The sequence below is a fragment of the Pygocentrus nattereri genome, chromosome 17 (assembly GCF_015220715.1).
Source record: "Pygocentrus nattereri isolate fPygNat1 chromosome 17, fPygNat1.pri, whole genome shotgun sequence".
NCBI classification, from domain to species: domain Eukaryota; kingdom Metazoa; phylum Chordata; class Actinopteri; order Characiformes; family Serrasalmidae; genus Pygocentrus; species Pygocentrus nattereri.
In genome coordinates, this window is record NC_051227.1 from 40,060,812 (window position 1) to 40,081,017 (window position 20,206).

General features: G+C 38.2%; 1 protein-coding gene across 1 annotated transcript; it reads right to left on the minus strand.

Annotated features, from left to right (window-relative positions):
• Positions 1-970: 970 nt before the first annotated feature.
• Positions 971-7,101, minus strand: ca4b (carbonic anhydrase IV b). Its single transcript, XM_017682135.2, has 8 exons — positions 6,870-7,101; positions 5,125-5,169; positions 4,877-5,041; positions 3,985-4,130; positions 3,799-3,891; positions 3,062-3,128; positions 2,735-2,898; positions 971-1,473 (listed from the first exon to the last, which is right to left on the minus strand). Exons 1-8 carry the CDS (start codon positions 6,928-6,930, stop codon positions 1,303-1,305), a joined length of 912 nt encoding a protein of 303 aa, XP_017537624.1. The 5' UTR covers positions 6,931-7,101; the 3' UTR covers positions 971-1,302.
• Between the last annotated feature and the right edge of the window lie 13,105 nt (positions 7,102-20,206).

The following is a 20,206-nucleotide window of genomic DNA, read 5'->3' on the forward strand; positions in this document are numbered from 1 at the left end:
TGTGGGTTGTAGAGTCCGTCTCCTGCTACCATGAGTGTGAAAGACCACCAACATTCAAAAGTGATCAAAACATCAGCCAGAAAGCAGAAAGGTACTGAGAAGTGGTCTGTGGTCCCACCTGCAGAACCACTCCTTTATTGAGTGTGTCTTGCTAATCGCCAGTAATTTCCACCTGTTGTCTGTTCCATTTGCACAACAGCTGTGAAACTGATGGTCAGTGTTGCTTCCTAAGTGGACAGTTTGATTTCACAGAAGTTTGATTTACTTGGAGTTATATTGTGTTGTTTAAGTGTTCCCTTTATTTTTTTGAGCAGTATATATATATATAACACAATTTCCCTCAGCAGTGAGTTTATCACAATATACATTAGAATAAAGTGATACTCATAATTCAAATAAACATAAAAACAATAAAAAGTAACAAGATCCTAGCGGTCATTGGGAGGAAGGCCCAGACAGACAGACACATTCACTCACACCTAGGGGCAATTTTACATATATATATATATATATCGCTGCTGTCAGAACAAAACCTTGTATCTCCATTTTTGATGTTATTCAGTTTTTGACATAATTTGAAAATGTCTGTTGTTTTTTACATTGTGTGTAAATTTCATGATGAAACAGCCCAAAATGACTTGGAAAGACGTCTGGTTCCATTGACTTACATTAAAAGTAAAGTAAGTTTTTTTCTTCTCCTGTAAAATGACCATTTTGGAGATACACGGTTTAATTCTGACAACAGCAATATATGAAATGGGCAAAATATACTTGGAAAATAGAAAATAATCTGGTTCCATTGACTTTAAGTGTTGACATTAAGTGTAAAGTATGTTGTGTTGCTGCTGGTTATACCAATCCTCTTCTAGCACAGATAAGTCTTGCAAAAACAGAGAATTATAAAATTTAGAATATTTTAATATTTTTCATCCTTTCCGTTTCACCAACAATACAGTCTAAATATGTAAAGAGAGCACAGCTTCTATTAGAAAAGCATAAATAATAAATTAATAATTAATAAAATGTGAAGCCCATAATGTGAAAAAACCAAAGTGAATTACTACAAATATATTACTACAAAGACAAAAGACTAAAAGCATCACTTCTGATATGGACAAAAGTCATGGTCATACATTTACATACATACATTTCACACACATTATTTCATTCCAAAATGCATTCCAGCCACGCAGTAGACCTGTTTACCGTAACAAAGAGCAGGAGTTGTGTGTTTTACAGCGGATTCAAACTCAAAGTAAAAGCCATGTGATGTTGATCACTGATAGACTCAAACTTCTTTCACTACAAAGTCAAAAAGGTGGTGAGAACGGTACTGACAACTAATATGACGCTGAAAGATGCAACATGACTGCCAGAATAGAAGACCGGTCGATCGTTCAGTGGCTGCACTGGGCGAAATGTTCTCACCATGGTCATCCCGTTTTCAAACTGGAGCTGAGAGAATGCAGACAGCTGAGAAACACGGAACAAAAAAGGGACAGTATTAGCACAGCGGGGGGCAGTTTCGTATGAATTTAACAGAAAATTTGAATAAAACCAAAAACGCCTGGGAACTGGACTAAGCAGACAAAGAGAAAAATCTCCTGGTCTTTAAAAGACCCACATTAAAAGTCTTTAAAAGATCCATATTAACACATTTTCTTTTTTCTTTTTTTAATAAAAGAGATGGATACAGTATATAAACACTGTAAAAGTTTTAAAATAAATTCTCCTCAGTTCATACAGTCCATCTATTAAAATCATGCTTAAAAACACTGTTAATGTCATGAAAAACTCATTTACATATACTCAATAATTCAGCCATCAGTCGTTTGGCTCCGCCCATTCATACATTTTTAAGGGGAGATTAATCCCAGACTTCTTTTTGAGTAAAGTGCAATTACAAGGCAGCCAATCAGAACAACGTCACATACATCAGTCTTAAAATCGGTGTAACAGAAAAATTGAAAAATGGTAATGAAAAAATGAACTCTGACTCTTTTGGATACATAAAACAGCACAAACATCATCAGTGGACCCTAGAGGAAATATTTAAATGCAAGAAAAATGTAGCCAGTCTAGATTTGTACCAAACACTTTTAAGGTCTAAACAGAAACGGAAATGCAATTAAGTAAAACGTACTCAGTTTCAATAATGCTTGAATGCAATTTTTAAAAATAATATGTCATATAATAACCTCATGGTTAGTAATTCTCAGTCCCATGTTTGAGGACTCAATTCACTGCCTCATTTAGCTCCAGAAGGGGTTGATATGAAGCTGATGAGTTGAATGAAGAAGTGGTGGAGCACTGAGAACCACTGAACCGTGTTCTGAGTCCAGTCCGAGGGGTTCTGTTTCACATTTTTCAAACAATAAACTCCAACAATAAACTCCGGAAGGTCGCCGGTTTGATCCCCAGAGCCGACAACACATGACTGAGGTGTCCTTGAGCAAGACACCTAACCCCCAACTGCTCCCCGGGCACTGCGGATTGGGCTGCCCACCGCTCTGGGCAAGTGTGCTCACTGCCCCCTAGTGTGTGTATTCACTAGTGTGTGTGTGGTGTTTCACTTCACGGATGGGTTAAATGCGGAGGTCAAATTTCCCTGTTGTGGGACTAATTAGGGTCACTTAATCTTAATTAATCTTAATAAAAGATATGTGGTCATCCAGGCCTTTGAAGGTTTGGAATAGAACACAGTGTATGCTGGTTGACGTCCACCATAACTTACCTGTGACTTGCTGAGCAGAATGGTTTTTTGAAATACGGTCCAAACGACTGACTCTGAGCAGTTGGGAGTAGTGAGGGAGCCCTTGTAGCGGAAGTACTTTTTCAGCTCATTTTGGGAAGGGATAAGCAGGTCCAAGGACAGAGGCCCAACTTCTGAACTGTTGCCTAGGATTGAAAAGTCAGCCAAACTGTTTTCTACATTTTTACTGGAATTGATTTGTTTTTTTACTAAAAGCATTTATGTTTTGACCTTTAGTTTATATGGCATGCCATAAAACATTACACAGGAATGTGACAATGGCTGAAGTGATAAATATGTGAAATTTACCAGGGTGTGTGATTTTTGCAAGCACGCCTACGATGGAATCATATCTCTTGGTTGAGCTTTCGACTTCCTGTTTGGTAAGAAAGTACATTTGTGAACAGAGTCTGTTGACTTATTATATATCATATAATTTAGTAACCTAAAAGGGGATTCCTTTCAAAGTGTCTGCATGATTCAGTCTCTGGGAGTGGCTTGATAAAATGATTCATTTTCCCATTGGCAGTGATAGGAACCAGAGGTTCTCAAATAGAGCCATTATATGTACTACTCAAAATGACCAGTCAATCTACATGACCAGTCAATCTACATGACCAGTCAATCTACATGGCCAGTCTTTTTAGATGAAAAGTAAAACAGAGGTAAATTCAAAATAATATACTTTGTTTTTTGAACTACTTTACAATGCCCTGCACACACTTCTCTAAAGGTATTTATACATACGTTTTAGGCCAGGACCTTATTGTTAAAGTATCATAAACCAATGTGTATATATGTATATATACGTTGCCTGATGCCTGAGACATTGTTTATATATATATAAACAAAATTTTTGACATATCTTTCTATGTTGTAGCTTTTACAAGTATTAAAACTCTTCAGACGTCTGGTTCCCTGCACCACCACTGTTGAACAGTTCTGACGTTTTTCACGTCCAACCACTCGGGTTAACTTTGCTGACTTCTTAACCTTTGAATTAGAATTAGAATTTGAATTGCTTTGAATTAGAAGTTTGTTCTGACCTCATATAAAAATCCAAGAACTGCCACTCCAGCTGGGTCTATAACAGCTTCTTGTATAGAGCTGTATATTTCCTTAATATGAACAATGTGCATCTAGGGAGATAAACGGCTTGTATTAATCAATATAATACACACAGCATAATAACCAACACTGTAATGGCTTAACGTGGAACTGCGAAACGATACCTCCATAGGATACTGTTCTCCATCAATAGTGTGCTCTGATCCAGGTCCACCGTCCTTGCCCCAGTGGAAATGGAGCTCCACTGCTTTGTAAGTTGCTTTTAGATCTCCGCCACTAATCTTTGCACTGCCTGACAGGTTGAGCTTGACTGAAGAAGAGAAAATGTGACAAACAGGCCAATGACAAATGCATAAATTGCAGTGCTGGACAAAGTACCCAACTACTATACCTAGAGATACACTAAGTGAAGCCCAAAGACATGATAAGATAGGGCTCCTAAGCATGCAGGTACACTGTCAGAGATGCGCAGGTACATTTTTCATTCATCAAAAGTATAACATTGGTTTTAAGGTTTAATTGTGTATCTTAAAAAAGCCTTTACCAGGTGAAAAGTGCATATTTGCACCTTTTCATAACCTAAAGTTGTAAAACAGAACAATAAAAGATAAAGCCTGCAGACGAGACGGGGCGTGTGGAGTCTTTACAACTTCAAAAGTATCATTTAAATGGATTATGGTACAATTATGTTCCCTGACTAAACATGCTGAGATGTACCACCCCAGTGACAAGAGGGGTCCTGCCCCAGTGACAGGTTTATATCTTTTTTCTAAGAGTGTAAAATTAGGAGGAGCTTTCTGAGGAAGCTCAGCTTAAATTATATTGTTGACCTGACTGATGACCTGATCCAGAGTTAGGAAAACGTTCGACCGACCCAAGTTACATCAGTTAAAGCAGTCACCTCACTATTTTTCAGCTGGCCTGCTTTTTTTTCACAGTGAAACTGCCTACAACTTGTGATCATGATCACAATGTACTCTGCCTTTTATTAGCCCAGTAAGGTTGACATATTCAAACAGCTGATTTACTCTGATCTTCACTTTTGTCTGAACGCACCTGTGTGGCCGTTGTTTGTGATAACGCTATGGAACGCTTCTTGGTAGCCTTGAAATCCAAGTGGTGTGAGGGTCCTGTCAACTGTTACCTTCCTTGTTACAATATTAACAGGTGACTGGCTTGTTCCATTACAGGATGCTGATACTTCCATCCACTGATTGGGTTCTACAGAACACGATCATTAGATTAACTGTAATATCATTTCATTTTCTAAAATCTTTGAAATGTTTTGAGATGAAAATTCTTACCGTTGCATTTGTGGTCACAGGAGAATTGGGACTCATAGCACCAATCTAAAAGAGAAGCTCATGTTTATGGCTTGAAAGACACCAGCTTTAATCACTCCACTTGATTTTATCACACGATTTGCTGTCTGTTTCTTGAGGCTTGTCAACCCAAACCATCCAAACTTCTCTGACAATGAGCTTATATGAAATCAAACGACCTTTACAGAATAAAACAAGAAACTATACAACAGAGAACATACATACAGTGATGGATCTTTCATAAAGAAATAATGGAATGCTTGGGATCTGTGGACAGTGGGGGCTCAAGGGCAGAAGTAGGCATTTGGTAAGCTTCAAGCCTGCAGGCCACTGGCGGCACGCCACTTCACAGCTCTTTGAAAAAGTGTGTTCCAGCTGCTTAATTGATGACGATCGATTCAGAAGACGTACATTTACATTGTGCATAAAGGTGTGAGATCAGTGGACGACATCCTCTTGAGTCCAATTTAAGTTCAGATTCGTTTTAATTGAGTCTTTATCAGCTTGAAAGGTTTGGTTATAGAGAAAGATCTTGGTGAAGAGCAGCTTAAAACCACAATTTCAGAGAACTAGCAACTGCCTTGTGGTCCCACCACTTCTGCAGTTAGGCTATTAGTGAAATGGCAACTTTAAAGCAACATCTTGGAAACAAGCTTAAATTCTAGTGTAGTCTTCCTAAAGAAAACCTCTCACTGCTCAACTTCCAAGTAATGAACATGCTGATCGTAATTGTAGCAGCACTGACGGCCAAATTTCGCAAGCTGCATCATTGGGGCCCTGACCAAACTAACACCTTTATAGATTAAATCAATTCTTTATAGCAACAAAGTGCAGAAGTCATGTGCTTTACAGACCTCGGCTGGTGTCTTGCTGCCCGCTGTGTGACCTGTTTTCAGTTACAAGCCAGGCATCTCAAAGCAAGATTTTCAAACACACTGAATAACCCCCAAAGTGAAAATGATCAAGCAGGCCTGCGTCTGTTATCTTTTCCTTTACGACAGCCTGGACTTTTAGCTTATATTGTCTGGCTAACTGGCAAGTCCTGAAAGTGAAATGTCCTCTTAGCTTTGGTTATAAGACCTTCTTACAAACTGTGAAGCATCAACTCACTTTTCATTATTTCATTCCTCACTTTTCTTTACAGTGGTGGTGATAGGAACCAGGCGTCAACTATAGCCATTTTGTCTACTATGCAAAGCAATCAGTGAAGCTCGAGTTCTGAGTTTTGTTGCTAATGGTGAAATACAAGTAGAAATAAAAAGTATTTTGCCTTACAATATAATAATGTATAAACATACAACAACCAGCAGTTCACTTACAAAACAAAGTGCCAATATATCACCCTTTCCCCCAGTTTCTACTAAACCGTCACCATAACTGGCTATGAATAATGGACCAGCGGAGAATTTTCCCGTAAGACAACATTTTTTGTTATTGTATTAATGAACTTACATGGTGTGAATTTAAATTGAGCTCACTAATTGTCACTTTCATTGTGTTTGGGGCTGTCTGGCTCCATTCACCACCACTGAGAACGTGACATTCCTGAATTACCTTGTTTATATCTTAACCATTTAATTATGCCTATTATGCATATTGAAAATCCTCCCCTCTAGGCTTTCAAAATAAAGCAGGAATTCTGCATTTGCTCCAAAGGCACCGGAGAGACTATAACTGGTGTCTGAAATTAAGATGACTGGTTAAAAAACAAAAATGTCATCACATACCTGCACACGCAGTAATCCTCCAGACAGAAGCGAAAAGGGCAAATACATAAAAAGCACACATCCTTATTTGGCTGCAGTGACCAGAGAGCTCCGACTAGGTAATCACTACTTTACAGTGATGAGTAGTGGAGTGGCCTTTTATGCTTTGACAAAATGTTATCTGATGACACATATCAATAACTCCTCCTTTCTGTTGTGCTCACCAAAGGCAATAGAGCCCATTCCCTGATAAGCATGAAAAATTTGCTTGCATAAGGATGAACCCTGAATATACCGGGCACCATAAAGAATACCAGGTATTGCGACAATATATTTCATAATATGACATTTTTATTTATGTGGGGAGAGGAAGAAACTACTGAAGCTATAAAAAGGTGACTGAAATCAGATGTGATGTTTGCACAGACTGACATTTTTAACATCTTGCTCGGCTGCAGTCGTGCTCGTATTTTGTTATCTGCTTATTGCATTAAGGCTGTGATCAAAATGCAGTAGTGACATGATTGCTAACAAGAATGAAGGGTTATCATTACAAGGGGGAAAAAACTGTGTAATTCTGCAGTAACAGGGTTTATGAATAAGCCATCACTTTAGGAGCTCAAGGACACTTTCCTATCTGCCTTGATGATCTCCTAGATTAGATCTTCTTATCCAAAAGCACACAACCACCCACAGTTCACTTATGAAACAAACTGCCAATATATCACCCTTTTCCCCCAGTTCCTGCTCATCCATCACCATAAATGGCTATGAATAATGGACCAACGGAGAATTTTCTCATAAGCCATCACTCAAAAGTTTGGAATCACTTCCCGTATGAACATTTTTGGTATCTTATTTTATAAAGAATATTAATGTATATAATGTCTTATTCTATCTGTGTATGGGGCTGTGCAGATGCAAACCGGTCAGGCAGCCCATGATAACTGCTGTCCAGCATCAAACTTGCTTATAATGGGCACATGAGTGTCAGAAATGGACCTCGGAGCAGCGGAAGAAGGCTGCCTGCTCATAGAAGTTTTTTTATTATAATTTTCTACTATAATATGTGGATGGAGAGGTACATCTGAGGAGGAGGAGGATGGGTTTTGAGTCTTGGTCTTAAGGTTTCTTCCTCTTACTCTTACTCTTGCCCACCGCTCCGGGCAAGTGTGCTTACTGCCCCCTAGTGTGTGTGTTCACTAGTGTGTGTGTGGTGTTTCACTTCACAGATGGGTTAAATGCAGAGGTAAAATTTCCCCGTTGTGGGACTAATAAGGGTCACTTAATCTTAAACTAGGGATATAAGAAAAATACAATACAAAAGCTAATATAAAATAAAAGATATCACAAATGAAAAGACTATGTAACTTAAAATTATACAGTTTCAATTAATTTTAAAAAGTCGAACAAAAAAGGGTGAATATGAAAGAATGTAGCAGCTGTGATATTGCACATGAAGGTATTGCACATTTATGGATGATATATAATGATTCTATTCATAAATAGTTCAGTTTAACAAATAAATATAAAAGCACCAACGAATATAAACATCTTTTAACGTTCCCTAAGTATATTTTGCGTAGGTGTGGATAGACGCTCACTTCCTGCGTTGTTAGTGCCTGGACAATGTCAGTGTTGGGCAGAGCTATTCGTAAGTCTGTCTGTCCGTGATGTGATGGACGTGTAGCGTCTGCCTGAGGTTAACAGGTCAAACAGATGATGACCAGGATGGGGTGGGTCCCTCAGTGTGTTAGCTACCCTGCTGAGGCAGCAGGACCTGAATATCATATAATTATCCATTTGCATAAATTTCTTGTCACATTATCAGCCTTAAAGAGCCCATATCCCACATTATCTGTATTATTTTATTTAATTTTTTACTGAGGACCAGTTATGCCATTTGTTTGGTTTTATATACCAACATCAGTCATCAACAAACTGTCGATTAGAATTAAAAAGGCTGTTTATACTGATATATGTACATGAGTCCTTATAGGTTCAATGCAGGGCTGTATATGTATATGAACATTCAGCATTTATCACCACTGGAAGTGCTGTATTTCTCTCTTTTTGGGAATATTTTGGTCTAAAATAAAATGCTAAAGCTCCGACGTCAGGTACAACCACAGTGCAGATGTTATTAACAGTAAAACAGAAAGAAATTAAACTTAACTGAGTAAAAAGTAGATTCTTTTACCCACTGATACACGTGAGTAGAAGTAAAAGTATCATAATTTGAAAATACTTTGCAGAGTACAAATCCATCAATATCCTACTTAGGTGCATGTACTTGCTCATGATTTGGTGACTATATCTGGCGCCCAGTGCAAACAAGTGTCTCCTTAAATGGGGAGAGACTTGTAGACCTGTGTGAGCTCTCCAACATGTCCACTGAGCCAGCCAGTGAGAGCAGTGGTCAACACAATGAACTCCCACTCAATGGAATTGACTTCACAGAGCAGTAAACAACAGGTAAAACATATACAAAGACAAATAATAAGTAGAATAAGGCGTATTCGTTGTATATGTATTCGTCTTTCAGGGAGGACAGGGAAGCACATTTAACGGGAAAAATAGCACAGTATCTCCTTTAAGACCTGTGATGCTGATCTGGCATATTAGAATCATTTGACATTGTCAGCAACCAAATTGGTTTTATATTTTTAATACAGTGTTGCCAAATTTGTGAATGGTAGTGTACATCCACCTGCTTCAGACCCATCTGCAGGTCCATGCCACTAAGAGGCAGCACTGAGCACTACCACTGACATGCATGCAATCCCATTACAGTAAGCAGATGATACGGATAGGGGAGAGTGGAGCTCAACCCTTTGATAATTTTAGAAGTATTTGAGCAAGATTAATTTCTTACACACGCAACCAGTACCTACCAATTCCACCTAAAGTGGTGCAAACTTTTCAATTAATCCCATAAATGTGGTTAATTATAACAGACACTAGTTTAGAGGTACTAGTTTTAGTAGTTGCTTGAAAGTCCAGTAAACCAATGAAAGACTATTATTACAATACTGTGTGGTTTAAACCTGATGAGCCAGGTTTCCAACACAAATACATAAAATATACATTAATCAGAATATCGCTGTTGTCAAAAGAAAAAACCTCATATCTCCATTTTTGACATTTTCCAGTTTTTGAAATAATTTTTAAAATGTCTGTCTCCTTTTACATCGGGTGTAAATTTCATGATGAATGGACTAAAAGAAACGGCCCAAAATGACTTGGACAGCATTCTGGTTCCACTGACTTACACTGAACGTAAACTAGGTTTTTTCTTCTCCTGTACAGTAATTATTTTGGAGAGTGCGTCAAACTTGGCAAATTTATTTTTGTCCACAATTTAGAAAATATCAGCACAATATATTTTATTTACATGACATACAGTGGTATGCAAAAATTTGGCCTGTTGATTATCTAAGTGAAAATAAGTTTACACTTCCACAACAGATGATACAATTAAATATAACAGTTTTCTGCCCATTTTAGTGGACAGTTTCCACTTATTTGCTGAGTTTGATGTACCAGAAACTATAAAACAAACACAAAATGTGCCGTAACTTTTGTACAACCCACATTTTCTGTTGTACTTTTCCCCAGTACGTTAATTTCAGCAAATAAACTGTAACGGTGTATTAAAATGTGCAGAAGTGTGTTCTCTCTAGGGGACAGTAGTGTTCACTTATTTTCAAAATCAACAACATTCAGCGTCATTGGACCAGGGGCACCCAAACTTTTCCATAAAATTGTACATAGCGTGTTTTTGATGAAATCTTTCTTAAAATCTTTCAGATAATTGACTGTTGACTTTATTTAGGGGGATATGGACTTCCCTCACTGTTTACTTCATTAGGCTTATTCTAAAAGCTCGATTAGAATAAAATACATCCACCTCAGTTGAACTAGACGACCCCAGTTGAGTGAGTGAGGTGAATCTTGTAAATGTAAATGTCTGTATCTGATTACGTTCCCAATGCGTCATAGCGATTCATGTGTTGCTCATTGCCATGGTAACGTCTACGCTAAGTTCTCTTTACATGCACGTAATTTTGCATCAGATTGCTTGTGTGCATGTAAACAGATTTTCCATCAGATTGTCGAGTAGAGTGAACATATAAACAACTATAAACACAGACACTGTGAGCTGTTAACAAGTACATTACGCCACTCAGGAGGGATCGATCTAGGTGAGAATTCTGTGACTTATACACAAAATTATAATAAGCATCTGTCCCATTGCTGTAAAATTCACAGGTGACGCTGCTGTGAGAGGATGAGGTGACTAAAAGCACCATATCCATGTTACATTCTACCCTGTGTTAGTTTGCTCCATGCTCTTCCCTCCTCTCCCGGTTAAACAACACACTCATTACTCATAGCCACTAGCCATTAATTATGGATTAGATATAACCGTGACACGCTCCCGCTGTTGTGTTGGAAGACCACCACACCCTTGACAATCAAACTCTGAGCAACACCCAACAAAGTATGTTCGAGTATGTCACGGCGTGCTGTTTTGTATGTGGGACATGCCAACACTTAAAAATATCCTTTCCTTTTATAAGAGGAAGATTTGGTCACATTCAGAAGCAAGTGGTGGAAATGAGTTCCTAAATGGTTCGTGGATTGGAGTTACACTTCATTCACTGATATAGAACCGTTTCTTATGAGGAGGTTAACTTTAAAAAGGGTCCTTTGTACTCAAATTGTTCTTTTATTATCAGTCTTTAAACGTTAAGAAGGTTCTTTACACTCAATCATCTCCTCTCAAACTCATCCGTTGAAACGCTCTTTAGGAAACCAACGGTGCTTGTTCCGCGATCCGACTCCAAAGAGCCACATATTACAGCTTTCACTTTAATGTGTTTGTGCTGAGTAAAACACATGTACATTACTTTATTATATACTGAACTCCTGCGTTACGGCGACATGAGCACAGTTCAGACAATTGAATCAGTTACCGCTTCAATTAGGGAGAATTTAATTAATCCTAATCTTCAACCTGCCTGGATTATACCCACCTTTTCCTGTTGATGCTGCTGTAAAGGACACTGGCTAAGCACTTATTTTTAGCAATGATCCCATATGGCACATAAATAGGTCTATGATGAAGGCCCAACCCTTTCTAGTGCCTCTATAAAATGAGCCTGTAACAAAATGCCTTGGTTATATAGTCCTGCTAGACAGTTACTGTATGCATGATAAAGAGCTGATTGCAGAACTAGCCACACTGTAGGCCTCTTCACTGAGCACTTTATATGATTGTTGATGGGAAATATGGTCTTAAAAAAAGTGGCAAAAAGTTCTCGTTTGAAATTGATGCCGTAGAAGACCCTCTTTTGGTTCCTGAAAACCCTTCCAGTGGCTGGTTCTTTAAAGGATTATTTTTGCGAACGAGACATACAAACACGAAGAACAGTGATTGTGGTTGGCCAAGGGCCAAAAATGCAAAACAGTGAGCAAATAAAGATGGCAGGTAGACATGATACAAGGTGAGTCAAAAGTCACAGGACTGTTTTATTTTATTTTTTGTGCTGTCACAAGCCTCCACGATGCGATGCTCAAGGTGGTGTTAGTTGCGGATTTTCTCAGCATGCACAATTAGTTTGAGACGACCCCAGAGATAAAAGTCGATAATAAAATAAAAAATAAAATAAAATAAAACCTGTCCTGTGACTTTTGACTCACCCTGTACTATGTTTGCTTACTGCATTATTAAAAATACGATTTTAAAAATTAAAACAAGAACTTGGTGATAAGTGTAAAGTACAAAGTATTAAAAATAACATTTGTTCTCATTAGATGACGTGGCCAACTTTGGCCTGACGACCACACTTAGGGCAGCCTGTTCTATTTCAGTTTCAAAGGTAACTGTGCATCCAAGCCAAGGAGCAATTAAGAACTGCCATCATATAAGCAGAAGAGTGGTTCATAACTCAGACCTACAGACTACCTTTAGCGAGATTTTCTGCCAGGGCCAAAGTCAATTTTATGTAGACATTTAGACATTTACGGCATTTGGCTGACGCTCCTATCCAGAGCGACTTACAATCTCATCGTTTTACACAGTTAGGCGAAGGCAGTGTTAGGAGTCTTGCCCAAGGACTCTTATTGGTATAGTATAGGGTGCTTGTCCAGGCAGGGATTGAACCCCAGTCTACAGTGTAGAAGGCAGAGGTGTTACCCACTACACTGACCAACCAGTATCTCATTGTGCCCTGGAGTGACCAATACACTGGGCCCAATGTTCAAGCAAAAGTTTTAAGTTCACATTGTTTGTCCCATGTCTGGCTGTCGGTTTGTGTGTGTGTGTGTGTGTGTGTGTGTGTGTGTGTGTGTGTGTGTGTGTGTGTGTGTGTGTGTGTGTGCACACTTCCTTTTTTGCTTGGTGACTTTGACTTTGAGGTTTGCGTTGTCTAGACAACCAGGCATTCGCGGATGAAGTTATTATACTGTGGCGAGAGTACTATCTCCTGCTCATCAGAAATACTAAGCAAATGCAAAGATAAACATTTCATTTCATGTGATTTCCGACCTGCCAGAACTGTGAATGGGAAAAAAATCACAAGTAGTCATGCTCAGTGCATCAAGCAAGCACTGTTCAAAAAAATTCGACTGTGGTCTTTTAACTTTTTGAAGCTTTTGAAGTTTATTCACATATTTAACAACTACAACCCCATTTCTAAAAAAAGTTGGGATGCTGTGCAAAATAATAACTAACTAAAAACAAACTAAAAACTGCAATGATGTGCAAATTATTTAAACCCTATATTTAATTAAATCCATTTCAAACGTTGAAACTAAGAACTGTTATGGCCCTCAAGTAGGGCCCAAAAGTAAGAACTTTGGGCCCTCAGATGGCACTGCACTAAAAACAGACATGATTCAGTAGAGGAAATGACTGCATGGGCTCAGGAACACTTCTAAAGACCCCTGTCTGTGAAAACAGTTCAGCACTGCACCCACAAATGCTTAGTTAAAACTCTAAAACACAAACAAGAAACCAAATATAAACAGGATCCAGAAACGCTGCCACCTTTTCTGGGCCAGAGCTCATTTGAAATTGACTGAGGGTACGTGGAAAAGTGTCCTGTGGTCCAACAAATTAACATGAACACTGTATCCTCTGGGCTGAAGACAACACAGCTTGTTATCAATCAAACCAGTATTCATGATTGCATAGAGGATCATTTTATATATATATATATATATATATATACATGTTTTGGCAACATACGCTGCCATCCAGATGACTTTTTCAGGGACGGCCTTCCTTATTTCAGAAAGACGATGCCAAACCACATTCTCCATGCATTATAACAGCATTGCTGAGTATTAAAAGAACCCGGGTGCTCTTCAAAATGGGCATGTATTTTAAAAAAGAAAACAATACAATTTCTCAGTTTCAAAATTTAATATGTTGTCTTTGTAATATTTCCCTTTAAAATACGGTTTACATGATTTGCATGTCATTGCATTCTATTTTTATTTATATTCTGCACAGCGTTCTGCACTACAAAGCTACTACACTACATGTCCAAAAGTTTGTAGACACTTGCACTTTCAACATTTCTTCTGAAATCAAGGGTTTAATAGTGTGTTTGTCCCCCATTTGCTGCAGCTACAGCGTCTACTCTTCTGCAAAGACCTTAAACTAGATGTTGGAACATTTCTGATTTGATTGCATTCAGCCACAAGAACATTAGTGCAGTCAAGTCAAGATGTTGGATGACCAGTTCTGGATCGCAAACGCCACTGTTACTAATTTCAAAGGTATCCGACAGCATCCCTCACTCTAGAGAACATAGTTGCAATGCTCCACAGGGCAGTGCTAACAGTGCTAAGGGGGCACTGTTTGTTTACCTTTAAGTCAGGCGATGCTCTCTGTAAAGTGTATAGAAACTTGTGCAACTTGTGCAACACCTGTATCGGCAATAGATGCACTTTAAGGTACACAATATTGCCAAAGGTATCGCCAAGAGTTAATTTGCTACATTGTCTTCTGGCAAAATGTAAAGAGAGAGAAGAGCTTCCTTAAAGACCATTAGATCCCTTTGGTTCCAACATTGTGTTGGTACTAAAAACCATAAAACTGGAATCTTCAGTGCTGGTTTTCTGGTACCAAAGGTTCTGGTACTTGTGTGCAGTGGAAGGTTATGCAGCTAGGAACTGAAATCAGGGCCTCCATACAGGACCTTAAGGTTTAAGGGGTTCTTCAGCATAGGTTTATATTCTCTTCATCTTCTAGTGCACCCATTTGAGATGCCCTCAATGCTGTCGTAATATGAAACAGGGCTACACTGCGTGAGCCTGCTCTGTACAAACATCCGGTGTGCAAAAACCCTTGGTATGGTTCTGCGCATCGTTTCACAGCTTCAAGATGCAACAGACACAGTCATCTACAGGCACGTTCATGAGACTGAAACCATGGGCTCCAAATTAAGGTGTGGTGTAGCATCACATAGACGGCCCTCCTTTATGTTTTTTGATTAATTCTAGGGAGTTTATGTGCATTTTGTCAGTCACCTTTAACCTGCCTAGCCTTTTATTCACGTAATGTGCTTTAAAAAGCTGAGGCTGCTAGGCCTCTTCCTGTGGTTTGAAGCATGTGGCTGAGAGGGAGTCAACTGCAGCCAACAGTTCGCTTCGTCTTCCGTCGTTTCCGGGACGAGAGCAGCAGGTAATGGTAAGAAATCTTTCTACGTTTAATTAGAGAAATGAAGACGATGTTAAGTTTCTTTTGAATTTTATTGGCGGCACTGTGTGACAGCGTGATACTGTACTGTGAGTACCACAATGACTGATAACAGCCTTTTTTACAACTAATTTTCAAAAGTTCAGTAACTAAAGTTCAAAGAACAGGAAAGACTCAAGCACTTGGTAAAAAGTTCTCTACTCAGATGTTCTAATCATCTAAGTCGGTACAGTGCAACACACCAAAAGTCCAAAGGTCTGACATTATTACTGAAAACATTTCTATTTTACTTTCTTGTCTCATTAAATACAATATTTTTTAACAATAAGTTAACACAGATTATTGATCTGTTAATATAAGCAGTGAACTCTTACTTTTTGTTAAGAGGTTGCATATTATGTGTGAAATGTAGAATCTTTTAGGTATTTACATGAATTTTAGCATTTTATGTATTTGGTATGCCATCTTTTCCAGTAATGACAGAGTGCCCTTGAGCTGGACACGTGTAGAAACCTCTCAAGAGACAAAAACGCTGTTTTACCTTGAAAAAGTTACCGGTCAGCCTCAACATTCTGCCTCACTTGAACATGCTGACATTTAAAGTTCAAAAAACTTTATTATTAAAAGTGAAAGCCGCTAGGTAACTGACATTTTTAAGTTAAAAAGTTACGTCAACAAAGTTAAAGCATTTTTTTTAATTTTACAATGTAGATCAAATCCACAGGAGAGTCATCTGAACAAATGACTCCATAGAAGAAATGAGAGTAAATAAAAAACACGTTTAATTATGCACATTCTCTTTAATCTGAATACTGCAAAAACAGTGCAGTATCTTTAATATTTCTTCTTCATTTTACTTCATATTCTTCTTTATTTGACTATGATTATACATTTTGCACAGCTTTGTTTTTAATTTATATGTTCCAAAACTTTGTTTTATTTATTTTCAGTCTTTTGGATCCTTCCTGTCAACACACAGACGCATAGTAACTTTGTGCACTTATTGCGAAAATTTCAAGATAGTATTGAAATTTAAATTAAAATCTTTTTTTTTTTTTTTTAATTTTGACATCACTGGACTTTTTCACATGTACAATTTTTTATTACACATTTTATTTTACAAGCAGAAAACAAATCATGATGAACTGTGAAATGTGTAAAACAGTGAAATACAGTCTAAATAAAAAAGAAGTTTTTTTATTAGAGAAAATGAATTTGAGGAAGTGCAGACCGGTGGCCGAACTGCTATCAGAAGACACGCGAAGATCGAGAATACAGTGCTTTCATCCATAAAGTAAAAAGCACTACTAAATGTTCTATACAGTGTAGTGTTTCCTACTTTATGGATGAGTGGACTGTGGGCTGCAGTGGAAAACCGGAAGGAGCTGCATCCAGACTTGAAGATCACTGTGGTGGCGTTTGTCAAGAAAAACGTACTTAATGCTTTTGAACCATGTAGCTGGCATGGAGCACTCCATCGCATTAGTCCAAGCCGCGGCCCCACACTACAAAAAAACTACTTAAAAAACACTTTAAGTAATTAAGTACTCAGACCTATGATATTAGACTTTATGGTTTATGTTCTGGTCAATTTAAACCATTTAAACCAATTTAATTTGTAGAGCACTTTCTATTGGGAGGTGTCTGTCCCAAACCCGAACCTTTAAAACTTATACTTTAATACTGTTTTTCAATGTTATTTGTCATGTTATTACAGTTGGATTTATCATGTTTAATTTTTTTTTAAATAAAAACTTTATTCAGAAAATGCTGTCATACATTTTAATGAGTTTTAGTTCACTGGCGAAGGCTTATTTTAGCCACACCCCAGCATTTTGGAGCGTGAAGTGAGACTGCATCTACATGGTGAGGCATTAGATGCCATTGCATTGAAGTAAAATGTGTCCCAAAGTCTGAAAGTCAGTGTGGAGCATTAAGTATCATATATATAATATATAAGCATCATTAGTGAAACACATTTTATACAACTGAATAAACATTTTTATGTGTTAATAAAAAATGTTATGAAAAATGTCACGATTTTAAGTGTGTAAAACTAAAGGCGCCATTAAGGCAGGCCAAGGGGAGCCATGGGCACCCTGATACAATCACTGGTCCCCCTAGTGGTGCCCCCAGTGATATGCATAGGCATAATATGCTGCATAATAAGCTTCTGTCGGATGTATTATGTAATGTACTATGGTTGTCAACTAATATTTTAAACTCTATTATATAATAATAATAAAAAAAAAGACATTCAGTTGTGAAAATTAATATTCGATTGTGAAAATAAGCAGCAATACCGTGGCTGTCTGCTTCGCGGGTTCTTGCGTGGGCCTAGGACTTTGCACTGAATGAACTGCATGACGAATGGGAGTCGTACAGCATCGCTTTGATGATTTTAAAATGAAACAGGTCCGGCTGAAACAAGCTGCGAAGTAATGATGGCAGAGAGTTCACAATCCAACTCTGGCACATAGAGTGATTTGCACTCTCAGCAATCTGAAATGCCCCATTTGGAACTTTAGAGCAGAATTAAGTAGATGGCAAAAGTGTGGAGCCTTAAGATGAAGCTGTATGCAGGCTATGTAAGCTATAGTTGAGAGAAACACCAAGGACACATTCTGTTTGAAACACCTGAAGCCACTAACCATGGACTCCACTCAGTTAGTCTTTCTTAGTTTGAGATATCCACACAAGAAGAAGTTTCCATTTTTATGTCATTTTATGTTTCTGACATATGACTGAAAATAATTTGAATGCATTTTTAACATAAGCTTAAAAATAAGCAATACTATTTAATTCTGCAGCATATGTAAGGCCACTGCTCTGACATACCAATTGTCTTGTACAGCATGACTTAAAATCTAAATAAGCAGTCAGAAAGATTAAAGTATCATGACTTTTCTTTGGCTTTCTGTGGTTTATTCTTATTTTGAGCTCAATTTCATAGCTTCAAAGTTATGGGACACCATTTGCAACCACAATGGTACAATAACCCAGTTACAACCATATGAACTGACATAAACAGAGACAAGACTATGATGGAATAAGATAGCATGTCAAATGCATCAAAACCTAGCCCATAAGTTGAATATTATAAGTGAACATGTTTATGTGGAAGCAATATCTGAGGAAAAGGAGGGCTAATAAAAAAATCAACAAAACAGCTAAGAACTCTGGGAAAGCCTGTATTTAACATGTCACGTTGGGTTTCATCATCTTGCAAAAGTAAGTACATTTTTCAACATATGAACAACGCCAGGCCCTACAGTGTATTTTCACTGACATACGCTATAGGGCCAAACGTATGAAGACACCCCTCTTAATAATTGAGTCTGGTGTTTCAGCACCACTCACTGCTGATAGACATATGAAATCGAGTAAATAGCCATCCAATCTGGCCGCAACTCAATTTGTGAAATTTCTGCTGTTATTTCTGGTCAACTGTACGTACTATTGTTGTGAAATGAAGTGTTTAGGAGCAACAACAGCTCAGCTGCAAAGTGGTAGACCACACAAACTCACCTGTACAAAAATCACCTGTACACACACATACTGCGCATCAGGACCTTCATGCAATGGGTTTCCATTTGCCGAGCAGCTGTAAACAGACCTAAGATCACTTTATGCAATGCTAATCATCAACTCGAGTGGTGTAAAGCACGCTGCCACTGGACTCCGGAGCTTTGTTCTTTGATGTGTGATGAAACATCTTACACTTTCTGGCAGCCTGATGGACGAATTTGAGTTTGGCAGATGCCAGGAGAACACTACCAACCAGAATGCATAGTGCCAACACTAATGTTTGGTGGAGGAGGGATAATGGTCTGGGGCTATTTGTCAGGGTTTGGGCTCGTTAGTTCTAGTGAGGGGTAACGTTAATACTACAGCACACAAAGACATTTTAGACATTATATGCTTCTAGCTTGGTGGCAACAGTTTGGGGAAGACTTTCCTGTCCAGCATGTGCTCCTGTGGACAAAGCAAAGTCCATAAAGACCTGGTTTGATGAGTTTGCTGTGGAGGAACTCCAGTGGCCTACACAAAGCCCTGACTCCACAGAACATTTTTAATTTGGAACATTGACCATGAGCCAGGCCTTCTTGCCTAATATCAGGGTTTGTAGTCATGTCCATGTTAATGACCATTGTTTTTGGGATATGATATCCAGGCTTATGTAGATGTGATGGTCAGGTGTCCACATACGTTTGAATCACACAGTATATCATTGGTCCTTTTGGTGAATGGCAGAGGGGCCAAGCATCAGCCAGATTAATTAACACCACAATACAGTAACTATAAAGTCATATTAGTTCACATCAACTCTGTGGTTTGGACTGACAGTGTCAAGACATTTTCTGGCTCTGCTTCATAGCAGCAATTGCGCCAGAGTGGGATCGCCTCCAACAAGGCTTAGCTGACGTCATTGTCACTGATTGGTTTAAGGACACAATCTGGGATTTGTAAAGCCATTATGGTATTTTCCAGTTGATTCTGGAAGAATATGCTCTTCAAATGCCTCATTTTGCCAATATAACTCTTCCACATCTAAAAGACCTACTACTTAGATTGATTAATATGGATTTATTTTGATTATGAAAGCACAAAAATATCAGATATGTGAATAACACATCAGAATAAA

What these genes read in the sequence shown, in the direction of transcription:
- ca4b (XM_017682135.2), bottom strand. Translation starts at nt 6,930, where the DNA reads ATGTGTGCTTTTTATGTATTTGCCCTTTTCGCTTCTGTCTGGAGGATT. An exon ending in CACAAACAACGGCCACACAG is followed by an intron (nt 4,131 to 4,876) that starts GTGCGTTCAGAC and finishes TCTCTTCTTCAG; the next exon opens with TCAAGCTCAACCTGTCAGGC. An exon ending in TTCTTGGATTTTTATATGAG is followed by an intron (nt 3,129 to 3,798) that starts GTCAGAACAAAC and finishes CTTACCAAACAG; the next exon opens with GAAGTCGAAAGCTCAACCAA.